At 41.2% G+C, this 20,172-nt stretch overlaps 3 protein-coding genes across 3 annotated transcripts; 2 read left to right on the top strand and 1 right to left on the bottom strand.

Moving 5' to 3' along the window:
* Nucleotides 1-904: 904 nt before the first annotated feature.
* On the bottom strand, nt 905-7,400 carry dnajc16 (DnaJ (Hsp40) homolog, subfamily C, member 16). The gene is made up of 15 exons (XM_051071078.1): nt 7,129-7,400; nt 6,596-6,777; nt 6,450-6,516; nt 5,991-6,315; nt 5,693-5,892; nt 5,463-5,567; nt 5,211-5,369; nt 4,940-5,070; nt 4,644-4,827; nt 4,215-4,394; nt 4,009-4,085; nt 3,731-3,811; nt 3,477-3,563; nt 3,217-3,387; nt 905-2,527 (listed from the first exon to the last, which is right to left on the bottom strand). Exons 2-15 carry the CDS (start codon nt 6,766-6,768, stop codon nt 2,080-2,082), a joined length of 2,388 nt encoding a protein of 795 aa, XP_050927035.1. The 5' UTR covers nt 6,769-6,777; nt 7,129-7,400; the 3' UTR covers nt 905-2,079.
* A 132-nt stretch (nt 7,401-7,532) lies between these two features.
* Nucleotides 7,533-11,447, top strand: casp9 (caspase 9, apoptosis-related cysteine peptidase). Its single transcript, XM_018675131.2, has 10 exons — nt 7,533-7,876; nt 7,963-8,224; nt 8,351-8,434; nt 8,518-8,579; nt 8,698-8,874; nt 8,969-9,058; nt 9,147-9,294; nt 9,431-9,619; nt 9,746-9,855; nt 9,966-11,447. Exons 1-10 carry the CDS (start codon nt 7,745-7,747, stop codon nt 10,083-10,085), a joined length of 1,374 nt encoding a protein of 457 aa, XP_018530647.1. The 5' UTR covers nt 7,533-7,744; the 3' UTR covers nt 10,086-11,447.
* Nucleotides 11,448-13,510: 2,063 nt separating this feature from the next.
* On the top strand, nt 13,511-19,937 carry LOC108882487 (rhamnose-binding lectin). The gene is made up of 18 exons (XM_051070980.1): nt 13,511-13,638; nt 13,749-13,781; nt 13,895-13,954; nt 14,256-14,391; nt 14,490-14,596; nt 14,764-14,808; nt 14,911-15,043; nt 15,129-15,232; nt 16,231-16,259; nt 16,762-16,843; nt 17,742-17,774; nt 17,872-17,934; nt 18,167-18,305; nt 18,845-18,954; nt 19,068-19,112; nt 19,233-19,365; nt 19,574-19,677; nt 19,789-19,937. Exons 1-18 carry the CDS (start codon nt 13,614-13,616, stop codon nt 19,809-19,811), a joined length of 1,404 nt encoding a protein of 467 aa, XP_050926937.1. The 5' UTR covers nt 13,511-13,613; the 3' UTR covers nt 19,812-19,937.
* The last annotated feature ends 235 nt before the right edge of the window (nt 19,938-20,172 follow it).

The following is a 20,172-nucleotide window of genomic DNA, read 5'->3' as shown; positions in this document are numbered from 1 at the left end:
CAGCCATTGTGAGAACTCTAGTGAATGCTAGTGTCGCCAGGTTTTCAGGTGCAGCTACAGGAGACCAAATCACAGTATCTGTGAAAGGTTCACCCCCTGTTATGAGCCTGCAGAAAACTATCACCCAAGTATGCAGCTCACTTTGGTTTTTAAGAGCTTTATAGTGAGTCTCAGCTCATTGCTTAGCAGTCCACAACTGCACTGTCACTGCAGAAGGCAGCAAGAAAGCTCAAAAGAACTGACTGTACATTACCAGTGCAACACCAAACAGCAGACAGACACAGATTGTGACTAGCTGATGACTAGCATTTAGCATTTAGTGACTGAGTAGCCATTTAGTGACTGAGTAGAACAATGTTCTGACATTTTTTTTCTATAGCGCCCAATATATGAGGCATCTATATAGAATTCACCTGTCACTCATTTTTATTAATTTCTCCAGTGTTACTGTGACATCTCCAAATGTCTGTTGCCTATTGCTGGCTCACTGTCACACTGCCATGGTTTAATGGGACACATTAATATAACAGATCCATTGTTAGTGTTCTTAGCAACATCTGTGCTTTTCCTACAATGATAAAAATGTCTGCTGTGAAAAGGGCCTGTGACGGTCAATCACACATCAAAGGTGATGCTCAGGAGAGAATGGTGTTTCCCGTTACAACATAACACTCATTTGTCTTTAGTCTTTGCTCAATAGTAATCGTTACAGTGGCTGGATTTCTGGAACTAAGATCATCAAGAGCTGCTGTGGTTGGATGTGAGCTAGAAGACATGACTCCACTGGTACTGGGGAACATGTTATCTCTCCTTAAATAAAGAGTGACCAGGGTGTTCTACTGAATGAGCTGGGGAAAAGAATACAAGTACATCTGGGAATTAAGGAAGATAACTTCTACAGTAATTAAAATTTGATGTTTTAATTAATAAACATAAAGTATTTTATTACAACGAACAAGAGGATAAATGCACTAATGAAAACAAACTAAAACATCTGGCAGTAACAGACATCATTTTTGACACTCAGTTGAAAAAGAAAATTTGAATGACAACTAAAAACAGACAAAAAAAGTAACAACAGCATTTTGATAAATCCATGTAAAACATTTGCCTTATCTTTCAGGTTACATACTCTTTAATATACAGGTCCTATAGATAACATAATTATGTATAATATTTACATGACATTGTACCAACAAAATTATATTAATGACATTTTTACAGTTAATGTGAACAAAACAAGTTATTAAACCAAGCAAGCACACACTAAGTTTGATCTTACTTTGATGTGTAAGAATTATTGATGTATAATTCAAGATGATAAAATGATGTACCGGTCAAAACATTCAGAACATGAAATGGACAGCCTGTTTGTTATGAGTGCTACATAAAGCTACTGGCTAACTGAGGTTGTTAAATAGACCAAGCCTGATAAATAACTTTTTTTTTTGTAGGGAAGTACATTTTAAACCACAGCCTCAACAGTTTCCATGTAACAAAACAAGTGTTTTCTTATTCTGCAATAAGGAAGAACATGGAGAAACCTCTGAGGTCCAGGTAAAAGGCATTGTCATTACAGCACTATGCTATATTGCACAAGCGAGTCAGCATTCAGGAGATAAAACTATAAAAAAGAAAAAATTGGGCAGAGATGCATAAAAAGGCAAAGACATTTTAGACATGCATCTCTATTCACAGTTTTCATCAATGAAGACTAAGGTAGCTACCCTGCCACCTTCAGTGTAAGTGAAAACGACTGATGGTCATGAAGGCAGGAGAGTTCATGTGGCCACAGTGATTTTGTTTTCTGTTCACAAGGCTGGAGCAGCAGCATCTGCCTGAATAAACTACCAAAAATTGAAAACAGCATGCGATGAGTGTCAGAGGGGTACACTAAAGGACCTGTCCCACAGTAGCTGCACTAAAGCCAAGTTTCTAAGATTGACCCAACTTTAAAGACATCTTTAACTATAAATATCTCAAGTGCAAAAAAGGTAGCTCTAGCCAATCTTCAGCAGGACACAAGGGGAACCGTTTCTGCGTAACAATAAATACTTCGTCCTTCAAACTTGCCTCGATCTATTTACAGGGGGTGATCTTGTCTAGTCCTGGCCAGGCCGGGATGTAGTAGCGAGGCAAAGTGCCTTCCATGAGCCTTTCCATCCACAACCCCAGGCGGTCCAGTTTGTGGTGGATCTGCAGGGTGGATATGCTGCGGGATCGGTTGGATTTGCGTGGTGGGTGGTCGTCACGGGAACTGGACCTCGATCTCCCCGCTGAAGTGCCCCCTTCATCCTCAGACGACTTACTGTCGAGGTCTTCCCCAGTGTAGACGGGCTTAAACAGACAGAGGTACTTTTTGTGGCCGTTGAGTGCCAGCACGTAGCCTGTATAGTCTATCTTATGGTTTCCACCGTCGTCCTCGTCAGCATCGATCTGCATGGCGTCCTGGGCATATTCCAGAAGTGTGTTCATCCATTCGCTGTGCTTGTCAATATTCAGGAAGGAGAAATGCAGTGTCAGGCTCCTAGGACAGAGATGAAAGAATGAATATGGTGAAGTAGCAAACGTTTAAAGGTGCTAGTGTATGTTTTTCCTATCTCTATGTAGCCTGTGTTAGCATTAAGAAACAATCCAAGTCCAACATCAAACTTCACTGTCTCCTGCAGTGGAGAGCACTGAATTGTGTTAGTTGGGTTTTGATAGCATTGCTTTAGTAATGGCATTTATTCTGGCTACATGACATGCCTGTCTGTGATGCAAAGTTCTGTATATTGTTGATGGTTTCTATAGCTGTGACATCATAATGACGGTATTGAGAGGTGGGTTAATTGAGGCAGGACACCAGTGAAGACCTAGGTGTGAAATACACGGCCCGCCACTGGTGGAAAGCAACACCAGTGGTTTGCATCTATTTCTATCACATCTTTTCTTTAACTGAAGTTGGCATGCAAATCAACTAGCCCCAACCAGTAATACTAATTTACAGTGAGTCACTGTAGTGTCCAATTTGTGACAATGAAGTAGCAGCTCTGCTCAGAGGACTATTCTAACTTCTTGTAAATGAAATGATAGCTGAAGCTCTTGGTAAGTAACAGCTGATGGTGCTAACGTTAGCTACATAGTGATAGCAAAAACGTATGTTCAGCACCTTTAATACACATAAAAACATATATAATGGACTTCATCTGTTCCACAAAACACTATTTAGTTTACCCTGTGAAGGAATAGACCTCTTTGGCAAACTTGCTGAGGAGGATGTTCTTGGAGGCGTCAGTGAGAACCAGCACTATGTTCATGTGTCCTGGCCTTAGCTTCACCAGGTTGCTCATGTAGGTGATGTCTGTCAGCTCCGTCACCTCCACAAAATTCTTCTTGGGAGGCCGACTAAAATCAGCAGCGAAAATAAATAGCTTAAAAACACAATGACAAATCCTGCACTCAGCATAGTGTGAAAATGTTAAATGCATTCTTGCCTTGAAGTACTGGTGTCTGCTGACCCATTTTCTGCTTTTGTTCCATCTTTAGCCTTTGGTTTTGTCTGTTTATCTTCACTGGAGTCACTGAAAACACACAGAAAAAGTTTCTTTCTCAAAGGAGATGCACAGGCATAGCAAAGAAAAATTAACAGCATTATCACTTTGTTTTGGCTTGTCTTTAGTTGTTTTTATACAGGATCTTAGACGAATCCAAGGAAAAGGTGATGTACAGTTTTGGTAAATCAACCAACCTGAAGGCCTGGATAACCACAGTGCCAAACAAGATGAACAAGGCAGAGAAGATGAGGGACAGAAGAGGCATCATCTCACGCCTGCAAGTCATCACAGACATCTTAATACAGCAAAACATACTGTAATTATACCTTAAGACTGTGCTCTTCCGTAACAGGCAGAAGAAAGCTTGTAGTGCAGTTTAAAATTTTAATCCCTCACATCAAGTTCTAACATCTACATGGTGTTGCTGAACTGAATGAAACTTTGGTTGTAAAGTTAAAAGATTTCTACCAACCAGTTGTTATGCAGAATATCGTCGATGACTTCAGAGAGGTAATCGTAAGATGCATAGATCCATCGGATTACAAACATCTACAGAGTGAAAATATTACATTTAGAAACAGTACTGGTGGTTGATGTTTAGCAAACAGAACGTGGTTATGAGAATATTGGCTGCACAGCTCATTGCACAGCCACTATTTTAACTCAAAGAGAACACACAGAGGCAAACTCATTGTTGAGCTCAGGCAGCATGGCGTCATGGGTGAGGATGGACGGGTCTTTCTGAAGTCGCTCCAGCTCCTCCACGAGACGTTGTTTGTCTTCTTCACTGCCGTTCCAGGCGGTCACTGGCTTAAACAAGGCCTTCCCTGCAGCGTTACGCCTCTCCAAGATCACCACCTGCACATACAAATATCAACATGTAATACATGACCAGGGAAATGTTTAAAGAGGCAGTCAGTCCAGACATATGAATCTTGAATAGTACAAAAAGACATTGCACCTTTTTACTTTTAGTTAGACCTATAGTGTTTTTAATCCTTGCCCATTGCTACATCACAAACATTCATATCCTGAAGCAATGCCAACTGTCAAATGTAGCTTCACAGTGGAAGTGGCAGCTGCAGAGGTGGACATGTGTGGGCGTACCTGTGGTGGTGACTGTGCACTGTCCTTGTTCTGCATGAGGATGTCACAAAGTGGCTGCTGCAGCTGTTGGTAGACATAGGCAAATCTCACAACCTCCTTGGTGTTGGTGGAGGCAAATGAGAGAAACGCTTGGTTCCCAAAAGAAAACGTCTCTTCATCACGTGTGATGAGCAGGACACAGTATCTGAGGGGAGGCCAAAGTATGTAGGTAAATACTAACTGCATCATGTATAAATGTTTGGTTTCATGTTACTCTAACTTATCAGATGGTAAAAAAGAAAATGTTAGGTTCTTACTTCCTGCGTCTGTGGAACTGTTTGACAGGACACAGCTCATCAAACAGCTTCTGATTGACCAGCCTTGGTGCCAGGAGAAATTTATTGTTTGACATGAACTCATCAATGATTTGCTTTTTCATTCCTTTAGCCTGCAGAGAACAAGAGTAACCACAGATAAAGAGTGAGGTGATGTTTCAATGAACAGAAGTGAAACTGCTTCACTGTAAAAATAACAGTGACTGACAAAATAAAAACTTTATTTCTTTAGGCTCAATTAGGTGCGATTTACCTGGATAATGTCAGCAGGCTTGTCGATGTTCTCTTTGAAGACCAGCATGGTCGGAGCATAAGTGTTAATGTTGAACTGTTTCTGCAGATTGGCTGTCTCTGAAAGGCCCTGGTCCACATAACCAAACTGAAGGTAGTCCTTATAAGCAAAAGCTGTCAGCTATGGATACGCAGAGACAAATGATTGTTTTAGTGATGCAGTTACTGAGTCAGAGCCACCTGAGGGAAATTTCACATAAAAACAGGAGCCTACTTTGTAGAGTAGAGGAACAACAGGCACTTGGTCAAACAGGAGCACATGTGGTTTGTTGAGCTCATGCCAGCTGTTCAAGAACTGCACGTCGTTCTTGTCAGTGACCTAAAATTTGGAAAATGAAAACCATTTCATTCATTTTGAGGCAATCCATGCCTCTGTATGGACCGTAAATACAGCAATGTCCTCCATCCTGTAATATGCTGCATATACAATATTTATGACAAGACGGGCAGATATTTACCCTGCTCCACAAGTCTCTGGGGTAAAAGGTCCTCTACAAACTGCCTCAGATGCTCCTTAGCCACAGCGTAATGGAAAAATGTTACTTTGCCGTTGATGACTCCGAGTATTGAAGGGGTGCGATGAGCACCAAGGTGATTGGCTAACCGTCTCTCATAGCCAACATCCACCACACCTATTCCAACACCTGCAAAGACAGGACATCCACAAACATGAGGACATCAACGTTCAACTCACTCTGGGTGATTTCACAGAGGGGTGATGATTTAAATGTTCAGTCCAAACCTAGAGTCTCCATCTCCTGCACCACCTCCTTCCACACAGGCTCAATGTGGATGCAGCTGAAGCACCAGTCTGAGGTGATCTTTATCAGGTACGGCCTCTTGTAGCTGTCAGGCACCACCTCGTTCACATACTGGTTAAAGTGCAGTGTGTACTTGCTGTCAGCAAAGTCTCTGTGGTTCTTGCTGTTGAACGGAAAGTTGAAGAAAGACTCGTCGAAGTAAAAGCTGTCGTGGCGATGACCATAGCGACCACTGCCGTACGGTTGGGTGTCATCAGTCTGCCCATAACGGTCGTAATTGGCACGTTTGTCTTCATTGGATAAGATCTGAAAGTTGAGAGGAACAAACATCAACATGACACAACATCCTCCAGTCAAACATTCTGAGTGTTGACTGCATGGCAAACATACACAGGACACAGGATACTGAAGATTACACAGTCAGTTAAACTGGGACTAACCTCATAAGACTTGGTAATCTTGATGAACATATCCTCAGCTCCAGGGTTTTTGTTTTTGTCAGGATGCCTTGAGAAGAGGATGTTTGTTAGTTCAGAGTTGACTGTGGTTTAATCGAAACAGGTCAGTATTATATGGAAATATTTACCATTCTTTAGCAAGACGTTTGTAGACTTTCTTGATCTCAGCCTGGCTCGCAGTCCTGGTCACTCCCAGGATTTTGTAGGGGTCCATCTCAGGCCCGGCCTGGGTTGGTCCAGTGAGCACGACTGAGAGGACCCAGACTACAGCCAGCAGCACAGACATCTTTGACCCTGCCATCACAGTTACCTTTAACACACCAGAACAACTGTCACCATCATGTTAAAGAGGACTGAATCTGAGGGAGGCCAGACATCAAATAACGACACAGACTTTAGCTTCAAATCCATTTACACTGTCTGTCAACCACACTGATGGAGCTAAAGCTAAAATGTCAGTATAGCATGCTAACGAGGAGCAAGGCAGGCTCGGTGAGAAATGTCAGCTCAGTAAAACAGTAACAGACATCACCATGTCTATTACTGAGACATGTTATTGAGCTGTGACATTAACGTTATTAACGAGGATTACACCGTCACGCAGTTTTTTTCCTGAGGGTTAGTTGCGTTGCTACAGAGGTTAGCTGTTTCATTCAGTCACCTCAGACAGACGCTGTCAGCCGCTGCTACGCCACATATTTGGTGAAGGTTTAGACGCTCCTCGGCTTTTCGCTTAACGCCGATAAGAAAAGACAACGAAATGTGAAGGGTGTGTTCACCAGCATCCCACAGCTCCTCCAGGGTGAGCCGACAACCTGCTGCTGCGGTACGGGAGGAAAGAGGGAGGCGGAGAGGGGGGAGGCGCCCGGCGGCGAAAGTCATTTTGGGAGAGTGAGTATTTGGTAACACATTTTACTTCGTTTGTGTGTTTTCGGTTTTATGTTCGTCGCGCCGCGTTTTTTCAGCGTGAATGTGCTGTGGACGACTGATCGCGTGACAGCGATATGCGGTACATGATATCAAACGCACCCTGTGTTTTTACTCTCGTCACTGTGTCGGTGGACCAATCACAGGCGGTGGTGATGTAAACAAGGAAATGGCGAAGGCAACCGAGAACAAATAAGAGAAACAAGGAAGAAACTACGAATATTAAACGCGAACAGGATCGTTTCCTTTTCTCTAACAGATTGGATCACTGCGCGTACTTTAGGAGACAGACTGACTCTGTAACAGTTATAGTTCGTCTCAGCTCTTCTTTCTCACTCAGGTACTGTCCAATGGAGGAAAGACACAAAAGGATTCTTCAGCGCAACAGGACCAATCTGGTCACAGACCTGGACCCGTCAAATCTCTACGATGGCCTCCTTCAGAAAGGAGTTTTCACCCAAGACATGATCGATGAGATTAAGGTAGGACAGCTGGGTTCAAGTTGTGGGGCGTTTACGGGCGCTCAAGGCAAAACTCAGTCATTTAATGTGTGGCTGTTTCCTTTCAGAGCTCTGGGACCAGACGAGACCAGGCCAGACAGTTAGTCCGGGACTTAGAGACCCGTGGGAGTCGAGCCTTTCCGTTATTTCTGGAGTGCCTTCAGGAGACAGGTCAGCAGAGTCTGGCAGAGCTGCTACAGAGTGGAGGTCCGGCCGTTCCCCTACAGCCCAGATCAGGTCCCCTACAGCCCCTACAACCCGGGACAGGCCCCCTACAGCCCGAAGCACCCACTGAGGTTGTCCGCCCTGTTGTCCAGCCTCTCCCAGTGTGTAAGTGTATGATACTGCGGTATATCTCTGTCTTTAAATACAGTCTTTGTAGGGAAATGTTTGTTAATATTGTGATGTGAAGACTCTGGTGTGACCTGTGGCTCAGACTTGTGGTCTTTGTTTCAGTTCCTCCTCTGGATGTTGATAAGCAAAGACACGACAATGTTCCTATCTATCCAATACACAGACCCAACACAACTCCCAGTCCATGTAAGATTTACAGTTTACCTACATCTTGGTATCAGTCTGATGAGTTCCTTTTTGATGAACACATATTGATGTTTATGTCGCAGCACCTGAAAAGGAGAACACAAGACCGAGGCCTCCAGGCAGAACACGACGGGATAGTATTCAGGTAATTCATTTATCTTCCTGTTCACAGCCAACAGACAGACGCAGAAGAATCAGATTAATGTCTAATTACAGAGTTACAACTCTGTCTCTGTTTCCGCTTACGTGTACGAATATGTCAGAGCTATAAAATGGACGCCAGCCCATGCGGACACTGTCTCATCATAAACAACGTGGAGTTTGAACCTCAGAGTGAACTGAGCAATCGCAAAGGCTCCAACATAGACTGTGACAAGCTGGAGAGAAGATTCAAGGCGCTCAGCTTTATTGTGGAAGTCAAAACAAACCTGAAACAAAGAGTAAGCTTTATTTCTTGTGCTTCTTCATGTCTGAAACTACATGTGAAACCTCCAGATCATGTTTGTATAACTAACAGTTCTGTTCACCTTTCAGCAAATCAAGCATGAACTGTCGGCTCTGTCTAAGAAGGACCACTCGCAGTACGACTGCTGTGTGGTCATCATGCTGTCCCATGGCACTGAGGTAAGAGCAGCACCACCTTCACATTATGACACAAATCCAGATCCAGATGACATGTAAGACCTGCTGTGTGTTGATATCATATTTATAGGTGAGTCACAGCCGGTTCCCAGGTGCTGTGTATGGTGTGGACGGACAGTATGTCCCAGTTCAGCTCATCACAAACTACCTCAACGGACAGCACTGCCCTTCTTTACAGGGCAAACCCAAGCTTTTTTTCATCCAGGCATGTGGAGGAGGTAGCTACACTGAACACACTACTGAATAATCTAATTAATAATTCACGAGTAAAATGCACAGTCCCGCTGAACAACATTTAAAGGTTATACGTGTACTTAAAGTGGTCTCACAGGGAAAATGGTTTTGTCTTTTGAGGTGAAAGAGACACTGGCTTTGAGGTGTCTCCTGATGAGGTCGAACCGTCCGTCGGTGGAGCTGACGATCAGACAGATGCCATCCCCATGTCGTCCAGCAGCGACTCTCTGAGCATGTCCGACGAACCGGATGCCAGAGCCACTCTGCCCACGCCCAGTGACATCCTGGTGTCCTACTCCACTTTTCCTGGTGTGTGTCTCTGTGTGTGTTCATGTAGATGAATAATGTACTCTGTCAGATGTCAGTCAGAGATATAGATTGACCTGACTTGCTGTACACTGAATGGCTTCCCTGATGACACTTTGTGTGAGACAGGTTACGTTTCCTGGAGAGACACTCAGTCAGGATCCTGGTATGTGGAGACGATGGATCGTATTCTTGAGGAAAACGCTACCACTGATGACCTGGTCACGATGTTGATGATGGTGAGATTCTCTAATACTTTTTACATTAACCTGTTACAATAACCTCAGCTATACAGCTCTTTTTAATGTAGAAACAGACACATCTGATTATTTTCTGTGTTTATTTCCAGGTGAACCACGAGGTCTCCCAAAACTCTGCAAAAGGACTTTACAAACAAATGCCTGGTTCCTTTAACTTCCTCCGCAAACTTCTCTACTTTAAGACTCAACCCAGTCAGAGTTCATCCTGACACAGTTTCACTCTCAGGTTCAGGTTCAATGTTTGTTTCAGTGTCATGAGGTACGACTGTAATTTCTTCTAATTATGTCTCAGCAGAGTTTTTACTGAAATGATCAGGCCTTATATTTCTACTGTTTATCATGTCTGTTTGTGTTTTTAATTGTTGGCAGCTTTTCTAAATGAACTCTTAAGGGATAGCTATGATCTTATATGTACTGTGAAACTGTGGTTTAGGTTAGTTTTTTTTTATACTGATGTTTTATTGGCACATAACAGCTGTCAGTTTTCAGGAGCAGATAATCAACATGATGTTCAGTTTGTTCTCTGCAGAGTGACTTATTTTCAGTCTCTTTTGTATTGTGCTGATCTTGTTAACAAATCAGGACTTTGTTTTGTAATTCTGTGAAGATTGAGGTGGAAAACTCTAAAGGTGTCGACCATCACTGTCAGCAGAAACATTTCATATTTCTCAGCTGATCTCATCTACACAGCTGTTTTCCACAGCTGCACAGGCCATAATCCAACACACTCTGCTACAGTTATTCTGATGTAACACATACAGCCGACCAGTGTCAGAGTGAATCATCTGAGGTTTTCACCAACACACTTGTTGTCTGAATCATTTGTACAGACAGCAGGCACAACATCATTCACTTGGACTGCGATCATAGACCTGAACGTATTGATGAGGGTGTAACTATCAGGACTGTCCCAGTCTGATGAACTCATTTCTCAGCAGTGACATTAAACTCTCAGTGATAGCATCATGTTATTGTTATAGATTCTATTGTCATTATATAAACATGATAGTGTTGTTTGACGAGCCAAACAACAGTTAGTGTGGGGCGATTGTACTGGACTCTCACTCCAGTAGATGGTGTTCGTGAGTCTCAGAGAACAGATTCATGTTCCTTCACTGAGTCGTTCCCTCCTTAACCACCAGGGGTCCTCCTGAAATCAGAAACAACTCCATTTTGGTTTTATTTCAGTCACATCAACAAAAAACAATTCAAATCTCACCTCTGAAGCTGAAAACTATCAAATCACTCTGAAATCACCAGCTGAGACCTCCCACTTCATCCACACTGTTTCAGATATGAAATTCTGCGGTTTGGCCCTCAGAGCTAAATTTCATAATTTTTGTATTTGTTTTTTAAAACCTAAGTTTATTTTTGGGACTTTGTTTAAATCTGTGTTAGACAATCAAGAAACTCTGAGGATAATCTGCAATATTTTTCAACCTGCATTATGAATCTTTAACTTTCAAAAATGTATACCTACACTAGTTTTCACTTTCTATTATTCTATCATGTGTTCAACTTATTTGGTTCTGCATTCCCACTGAATAATAAAAGCTGAAAAAACACTTTGAGTTAGAGTAAGGGGTAGTTCCCAAGAAGGATTATTTTGATTTCCTTTCATGATTTTCATGTCAGAATGCATAATATAATATAAATTAATAATTTAATAATAATATAAAAAAAATGTAATATTACTCCTTCATTGTAATTTTAGTTTTAAAAAAAATATTTACATTCAGTAGTTTGATTTCACAGGTAGATATTTGTACCATGTTGACTTCAGGGTTTTTTTTATCAGTGTGAGATTTACTGACAGTGTTTTTCATTGGGATCAGGTTTGGTTTGTTGTACTAGATACTGTCATCTTGTTCTTCAGATCAATACACACTAACTATTTCACAATTTCAAGCTTTTCCTAACAAATGCCTGATCATCATCGACCAGCAGCACTACAGCACAGGTAAACAGGTCCGAGGTAATTCCACCTGAAACAGGTTTGGGTGGGTCATTGCAACATACCCAGAAGTAAAAGAGTGAGATCATAATTTCACCAGAAATAAGTCTGATGTGATCATGAGATCATGGAGTCCTGCTTTACTGGACAGTATTTATATACTTATATACTGTATTATATGTTATTTAAACTATATATACTTAGATACATGTGGTCTTGATCTGTTGACGACTGCTATGTGTGACTGACGTGGATTTAGAGGCTGAGTGGAAACACAGGGATTATCCAGGCTGATAGTTTTAGTGAAAACAGACAGCTCACAGGTTTTTCTGTTTTGACTTTGATACTGAAACACTTGTTTGTATAATGTGAGTCTACTAAGAAAAAAAAGGACCATCAACTCTGCCTCTTCGTTCATCTGTGGGTCACTATCCTTCTTTGTTTCCATGTATTTTCATATTCTATGTTTAGAGTTATTTTTCCTGACTCAAAAATCTGTATTGTTTATACTTTATACTTGGCCAACAAACTGCTCTTGTGTCTGACCCAGTCAGGTTACACCTTCATCCTCAGGACATTGTTTTGACAAATTATTGCAAAACAATTCACAGCCTCAGACATGTTGGCACCAAAAGAAAACTTAGGTGGCAGTCTTTTTCTTCCTTTCTTTCTTTCTTTTTTGGCAGTATCCTAAAGTAATTGTGACAAAAACACTGTGATATCTGTTCTCCAGAAGCTCAGTTCACCCACTGTACTCACATTTCCAAAGCAAACCCTGCACACCACACACTCTCTCCCTCTTTCACTGTACTTACAACCTTTTCATCTAATCACCAGTTAGTTGTGTCCATCACTTACAAACTGTTTGCTTTTTCCTCAGGGAGTTATCCAAATTATCTATCAATCTATCTATCTATCTATCTTTGTGTTCACTTCACTTTGAGTTTATATGTAATATGTTCATGTCCTGGTTTGTTTCCAGCCTGTTGCTGGATTTAACCTGACCCATCTGGAGGACTCTCAGATTATGGAGCAGCCTCCCTCTCAGAGACGCCAAAAAGTCTGATCTGGTCTGTTGAGTAAATCTCATGTCAAGATCTTAGGAACTTTATCTTTGCTCTGATTTGTGCTTATTCTTTAAAGGGGAACTCCACCAATTTTAAACAAAATGGTGGTGTGGAGTCAGGAGGGGAATTTGTCAAACCTCTGTAACACAAACTGAACTATCAGGGGTCTGAGTTGCAGTGTGGGTAATGTAGGTACAGCATATCGTCCTTTACACCACTCAGGTCATATTTTAGCAACTGAACAAGGACATGTTTTATATTTTAAATGAACATATCTATAAAGTGTGAGTGACAATGGTTGTTTCTGGAACTTTTCTATATTTAGTGAAAACCACAGTCTTTCCTTAATGTTGTGTTCTCAAAGCCTGAACCTAATCACACTCTGGATGTAGGATACTGACATTGTTCTCCTGTTCTAAATATTGTTATCAGACCTCGGCTCCTCTCTCAGTTTGCCTCTGTTGGTCTGGTAAAGCCTTCAGACTGTGAGAGGCCTCCTCAGTGTCTACAGACTGGATGTTTGCCATCCCTCATGGGATTGTCGTGTTATTCTTGGTTTGGAAACTGTGACCAGCTGAAACAGGAGCCAGTGGAGTGAAGTTCAGGCTTGCTTTCCACAATAGACTCAGACTGCCCAGATCCAAAATGAATAAATACAGAGTGTGTGTTCACACCATCAGTCCCTCTGGTCTCCTACAACAGGCTCCTGTTAAACCATGCTCTGCTTCAGCACCGCTCTCTGTGAGTAACACTGTCGAGAAAGGGAAAGTTTGGATTGTGATTTTGCTAAATTTCAGTTTTCTTATTATAATAGTGTAATGGTATATTTTAATATATTGTTTCTTTTTCAGTGTTGGCAGTGACCTGTCTGCTTGTGAATGCAGGTAAAAATCTGTGTGTGTGTGTGTGTGTGTGTTTGTCGTGAAGATGTTTCAATACATTATCAGGTGAGTAGCTCTGATTTAAACTCATCCTTCTTATCTGTTGTATTTCTTAGGTGCCCCCACAGAGACCGTCACCACCTGTGAAGGCAACAACGTCCATCTCTTGAGCTGCGGTGTGACATAAAACTTTCTGTTTACAGCAGCTCTGACATTTACTCTGACAGGACTGAGGAGGTTGATTAAAGCGATACAGCTCTTTAAGATGATGAATTTTATCGAGTTTATGTAGAAATTATCTGATGTGTGTGTTAGGTGGCCAGTGCTAGGTGCCTTTTTTTTTCTGTAAAGTTTAAGTTGAATTGATCACTTCAGGCAGACAAAAACAGTAAGAGCTGCACCTGTCTATTTAAAACTATTATAAATAAATCAATCATTTTTTTCAGCTCTAATTTGTGTGTCTTTGCTGTGTGACAGATGAGGGAGTGATCAGTGTTCAGTCAGCGTTCTATGGACGATCAGACAGTGTGACCTGCAGTGTGGGACGACCTCCACAACAGATAACCAACACAGGCTGCTCTCTGACAGGAGCCGTGGAAGTCCTCAAGAGGAGGTACAGACTTTAAAAACCAGGCTTTCTCTGTCACCTGCATGACCTCATGTATGTTAAGCTAGTCAGTTAGACTCATGGTGTTGCTGCTCTTCCTGCAGGTGTGATGGGAAAAGGTCATGTGAACTGAACACAGGTGTCTTCTCACCTGATCCCTGCAGGGGCACCTATAAATATCTACAGACCAAGTTCATCTGCCTCCCATCAAGTCAGTCACGTGTCTGCATCAAACTAAAACTGTTGTTGTTCAGAGTCTGTATAACCAGTGTTTGTCACACTCTGCTCTGAATGCTGTAGTTGTTTTAGAAGAAGATCGTCAGCTGGTTGTTCTGGGTTAATTATGCTTGTTTAATGTGATTCATGTTATTCTGACAGTTTACCGTATGACATGTGAGAACTCTGCAGCTCATCTTCATTGTGGTAAGATTATATTGAACTCTTCCTGAGCTGTGTTTTCACGGCTCTTTAGCCCTCGTCTTCACATCTCACTGCTCACTCTACTCCCCCTCCTTTCTTTACCAGCTGAAGGACAGGTTATATCTGTATACAGTGCTGATTATGGACGCCACGACCACACCACATGCTCTTACAGTCAGCCTCCAACATCAGTCCAAAATGCTGACTGCTCACACCCTACCAGCAAAGTTGCTGAGAGGTAACGTTGCCTCCACCTGTTCTCAGAGGACAGTCTGTATGAGCCGTGGCCTGTTTTCATTCATGTTCACTCTGTTCCTCCACAGCTGCAACGGGAAAAACAGCTGTATCATCAGTGCCAGTAACTCAGTGTTTGGAGACCCCTGTGTCGGCACTTACAAATACCTGGAGGTGGCGTACAACTGTGAATGTGAGTAGTTTAAAGACCAGTTAGCAGAGTTTCACACTGCTGAAGCTCAACTACATTTCTCCACAGGAAACGTGATGTGGATCACGTTTCTGTGGAGAAATGTAGTTGAGCTAGTTGAGAAATGTAGTTGTGGAGAAATGTAGTTGAGCACACTGCTGAAGCTCAACTACATTTCTCCACAGGAAACGTGATGTGGATCACACTGTAACTGCTCAAACAACCACGTGTGATGAAAATCTTTTAATCCAAAACTCTTCAGTTTTACATTTTGCTCTTGATGTTAGAAACTTTTTTTAAAATAAAATTCTGATATTCTGTATCATCAGGCAATAACACAGGAATTTCTACAACAAACCACCTCAGTTTTCTTATTGAATTTTTAATCTTTCTGCAGATCCTGTGCTCGCTCCAGAAGAGTCTGTGTAAACTCTCTGAAATCACAGTGAGATCATCACATACCTGCATTAAATAAAATACATCAGCAGCATATGTTAATATGCTATAAGCTATGTCAGCTAATATGTTATCAATTATTAAACCCATTCTCTCAGAGGTGGGGACCATCAGGGTTAGGTGTGCTTACACATGACAAAATCACAGATTTATCATGTCTTGGTTGGTAAATAAATTTTCTTTCACAAAAATAGATTTAACATTCATTTGATGCTAAATACCATATTTACACTGTAAAGCTGTTAAAGCTTATGTTATCTAAATTGTAGTTTTGAATCCAGTAGTTTTTCTATAACTCCTGTAGTATTTAAGATATTTCTGTATCATTAGATTTAGCCATTAGTCACAGAAACAGACATTTCATTACTACTGAAAATCCCACAAGAATGGTTTATAAAATGTCTCCAAGGTCTGCACAATGTAAATTCTGGATCAAGAAAAAGGAACAGATTGGGTTTTTTTTTTTCTTTTTCTTTTTCAGTCTATACTGGGAAAATGCGAAATTACGAAGATCCGAAATTCCTGAACTTCCTGTTGTGCTGTAGACTCAGACTCTGACAGCTCACCTCAGCTGGTACTTTAAGTGCTGTAAAAGGAATTAAATAGTTCCACTGTGGATGTTTATGGGTTAATAAAAACTCTAAACAAATATGAGCTTCATGAATCTTATCAGTGATATCAGACTCAGCGAAGCAGTGACTCTCAGTCTCTGGTATTTATGGACCTTCCAGGAAGTCCAGAGACAAAAGAGAATTTTCCAGGAACAATAAGTCAGTTGTTTGTCAGTTTCTGGATACTCAGATTGTGTATAAAAATAACAGCAGCTGGGGCCTGGACCATGGCCTGCCTCCCCAATCCAACTCTGAGATAAACAGAACTTTTGTGGGAAATGTCAGAAATGTGACGAGTGATTTAGAAAGAGGCATGACAGAGTGTGTTTGTGGTCAGACTGGAAAACCCATTTCCTAACAGCTGGATGTCTGCAGCATCACCAAACAATAAGCCACACAGCAAAGGTGAGCTATTGTTCACCACGTAGGGCAAAAGTATTCCTTTACCAGGCAGAATAAATACAGGTGAAACTGCCTCCATCACCACTCTTCACCTCAGACAGGATCTTCTTCAACATGCTCTGCTTCAGAGGCTGCACCACACTGTGTGAGTACACCACTGACCCACAACTACAGCAATAATGATCTAGGTTTGATTTCTGCTGTCTGGCTTTAGAGGGTGAGAGTAGATAAGATCCAACACTCAACAACCATATCTGTTGAGTCCAGAAACTTCTAATATCACAGTTTGTAGATGTTTTTATACAGACAACCTCCTCTAGTTTTGTGAGTAAGGAAATTGATTAGATTTAGGATCAAAGATTGTTGTACTAGCTTTAGGTTTTATGATTTAAGGTTAGTTTTATTTATATAGCTCCAAATGATAACAGACATTATCTCAGGGACTTTTCAAACAGAGCAAGAACTATTTATTATATTCACTAAATTCCTTTTCAAAGGACAAACTTAACAGTTTCATCTATCTGTGAGTCATTGTCTGTGGTTGAAGTTGAAGGTTGAGCTTTGTAGTTGTCCAAAGGCTTAACACCCAATACCTGACTGAGATTAATCCCAACATTCTTTAGTGTTTTCTATGGTTCCAGCTGTAGGGTTATTTTGAGGAAATCAGTGGTTTTCTGTCTCTGTTTAGAAGAGATTTGTTGATTTACTCGTATTTATGTCTTTCTATCTTTTCAATCACTTATGCTGCTGCAACAATGTAAATTTCCCCATTGTGAGACTAATAAAGGATTATCTTATCTTATCTTATCTTGATCTGATCTTACTCATATCATATGTGTGTTAAGATCTGGTTATGAGTTACTTAGTTGTTATGATGCATTCACTGCCACTCTGAGACAAACAGAGTCGTTGTTAAAGTTATAGATAAAATCTGTCCTGTACAAGTCAAAATGTCTGCTGTGAAAAAAGTCAGTGGAATACAACAAAGAATTTATGTTTTTTAATGTCTGACACAGTTTGACACTTTGGTGTTTGTTTTACAGTGCTGGCAGCAACATGTTTGCTCACGACAGCAGGTAAATATCTGAGAGGATGTGACATGTGAAAGCTTTATTTTCTACAGTATGTTCCTTGAACACACTTTAATTTAAACTTTCATATGTGTTATTGTAGTAGTTTCCACAGAGAGAGCTGTGACCTGTGACGACAGCCACAATGTCCAACATCTGAGCTGTGGTAAGACTGAACTCTCTCTCTCTGTGTCCACAGTGAGCAGTATAAACTGAACCAGAGGCAAGGCTTTAAAACATCTGCGACATTACACAGAGTCTGTCACAAATTGGGGGGTGGGGTCATTATTGACCCCAGTTCCTATTTTTCTCTGAACACAAATATACACCGTCATAATTATCTGAAATATTCTATAAGCTTAGTCTTGTTTCTTCATGTCCCCTGTGGTGTGTAACAGGTGTAGGATCAGTGATCAGTGTGCAGGCAGCTCTGTATGGACGAGCTGATGATGAGACCTGCAGCGAAGGACGACCTCAGAGTCAGCTCTCCAACACAGAGTGTTCTCAGGATGGCACTGTGGACGTCCTCAAGAGGAGGTACACATCACATCTATGATAACACAAATCAAACTCACTGCTTTTCTGTGTGTACTCTGATCCATTATCACTGATCTGTGAAAAAGGCTTTACTTCAAATCTAGAAAGAGTTAAGCTCTTTATATCGTATGTTAACACCTCAGCACCTTCCTCAGGTTCAGTGTTCACTCTGATTATTCTTTTTTAGATTGGATATTCCTAATTAAACTGGTCCTGGGGCTTAACAGTGTGTTGCCACATTAATTGTTACATTAAGGCTGAAATACTGATAGAATACTACAGACTAGCTAAAACTCATAGTGCTCATGTGCATGAAGATAACAAGCTATTTCAACAATTAACATTTAGCATTTATCGTTTCAAGTGTGAATGTGAGCACACATAACATGGTAGCAAGATTTAAAATACTATCTAGGATGTTGCACATTAGCATGCTATGTTATCATCATGCTCTCTAGAGAACAGGAGTCAGGGTTGTGGTCTGATCATCCACACAGGAACTAACTGTCAAATGTGCTCTTCCTGTCTTATTCCTACAGGTGTGATGGGAAGAAGGAGTGTGAGGTGATCACAAACATTGTTCATTCCTCTGACCCCTGCCCTGGAACCTACAAATACCTGGAGACCAACTACACCTGTTTCCCAGCAAGTTAGTCATACAACTGCATGAAACACAGCTGTATGAAACCCACAGAGACTCACAGCTGCAGATAGATTTTCTTATGATGATGATGTCTAATGCGATTCATGTTCCTTTGACAGTTCATACCATTACCTGTGAGCACTCTGTGGCACATCTGTACTGTGGTAAGATTAAATGTTTTCTTTCTTCATAACTCAGTAAGAACAAAAGCAGAATCACATTTTCAGTGCCTCTGACCTCTTTATGAACAAACTACATTTCCTTCTTCCTCCTGTCTTTGTCAGATGAAGGGCAGGTTATATTTGTCTACGGAGCTGACTATGGACGTCGTGACCACACCACCTGCTCGTACAAACGGCCTGCCTCTCAGATTGAAAATGTCTACTGTTCTAACCCCACCAGCAAAGTGGCTGAGAGGTACACATACCCTTTCCTAAATACAGTGTAAAGAATAAATTGTTTTCATGAGTTGGTTGGAAAGAAGGAAAACTCAACAGTCAAAAAGGGAAGGATATAAAAACCACAAATTATGAACAAAACATGTTTTTAAGTCAACATAAGTATGAAGCACACAGACCAGTGAAGCTTTTTAGTCTAAAGCCTGTTTTCACTCCTCACTCTGCAGCTGTAATGGGAGAAACATCTGCTCTATCAGTGCTAGTAACTCAGTGTTTGGAGACCCCTGTGTCGGCACTTACAAATACCTGGAGGTGTCGTATGTGTGTGAATGTAAGTGGATTAAAGGCCCGTTTGACATAATCTGTAATCCACAACAATGGTAATGTGGCTTTGATTATTGATCTGAACTAGACAGACTGAACAGTTTGTGTTGTTTTGCAGATCCTGGGAACAATCCACAGTAGCCAGAGCAAACACACTGAACTTACATCCACTCGTCGACTGTACCCCGTGAGGGTCGATTACCCTGTGAGGGTCACAGGGATTAAATCAGAGTCATATCACAATAAACATGCATTGGTTAAAATAAATGTGTCAGTTTGTGATTCTGCCCATCAGCTAGAGAAATGTTATGAAATAATTAATAATGCAACTTCCAGTTCCAGATACATAATCATAATGAAACACCAGAGTGGAACCACACAGGTTAAGAAGTCATTAAAAAACATTGATGTAGATTATCACTGTGAACGAGATGACATCAGAACTCTGTAAGTAGGATAGTAAGGAGTTTACTGGTACAGTTCATCTTCAGTACATAAATGA

Source organism: Lates calcarifer, linkage group LG6 (genome assembly GCF_001640805.2).
Source record: "Lates calcarifer isolate ASB-BC8 linkage group LG6, TLL_Latcal_v3, whole genome shotgun sequence".
Lineage (NCBI taxonomy): Eukaryota > Metazoa > Chordata > Actinopteri > Centropomidae > Lates > Lates calcarifer.
Note: the sequence above shows the minus strand (reverse complement) of the source record. Positions and strands in the feature narration are given on the sequence as shown.

What these genes read in the sequence shown, in the direction of transcription:
- dnajc16 (XM_051071078.1), bottom strand. Translation starts at nt 6,768, where the DNA reads ATGGCAGGGTCAAAGATGTCTGTGCTGCTGGCTGTAGTCTGGGTCCTC. An exon ending in GCAGGAGATGGAGACTCTAG is followed by an intron (nt 5,893 to 5,990) that starts GTTTGGACTGAA and finishes CTGTCTTTGCAG; the next exon opens with GTGTTGGAATAGGTGTGGTG. An exon ending in GAGGTCTATTCCTTCACAGG is followed by an intron (nt 2,528 to 3,216) that starts GTAAACTAAATA and finishes TCTCTGTCCTAG; the next exon opens with GAGCCTGACACTGCATTTCT.
- casp9 (XM_018675131.2), top strand. Translation starts at nt 7,745, where the DNA reads ATGGAGGAAAGACACAAAAGGATTCTTCAGCGCAACAGGACCAATCTG. An exon ending in ACATGATCGATGAGATTAAG is followed by an intron (nt 7,877 to 7,962) that starts GTAGGACAGCTG and finishes GTTTCCTTTCAG; the next exon opens with AGCTCTGGGACCAGACGAGA. An exon ending in CAACACAACTCCCAGTCCAT is followed by an intron (nt 8,435 to 8,517) that starts GTAAGATTTACA and finishes TTTATGTCGCAG; the next exon opens with CACCTGAAAAGGAGAACACA.
- LOC108882487 (XM_051070980.1), top strand. Translation starts at nt 13,614, where the DNA reads ATGCTCTGCTTCAGCACCGCTCTCT. An exon ending in GTGGAAGTCCTCAAGAGGAG is followed by an intron (nt 14,392 to 14,489) that starts GTACAGACTTTA and finishes CTCTTCCTGCAG; the next exon opens with GTGTGATGGGAAAAGGTCAT. An exon ending in GGTGGCGTACAACTGTGAAT is followed by an intron (nt 15,233 to 16,230) that starts GTGAGTAGTTTA and finishes GTTGTGCTGTAG; the next exon opens with ACTCAGACTCTGACAGCTCA.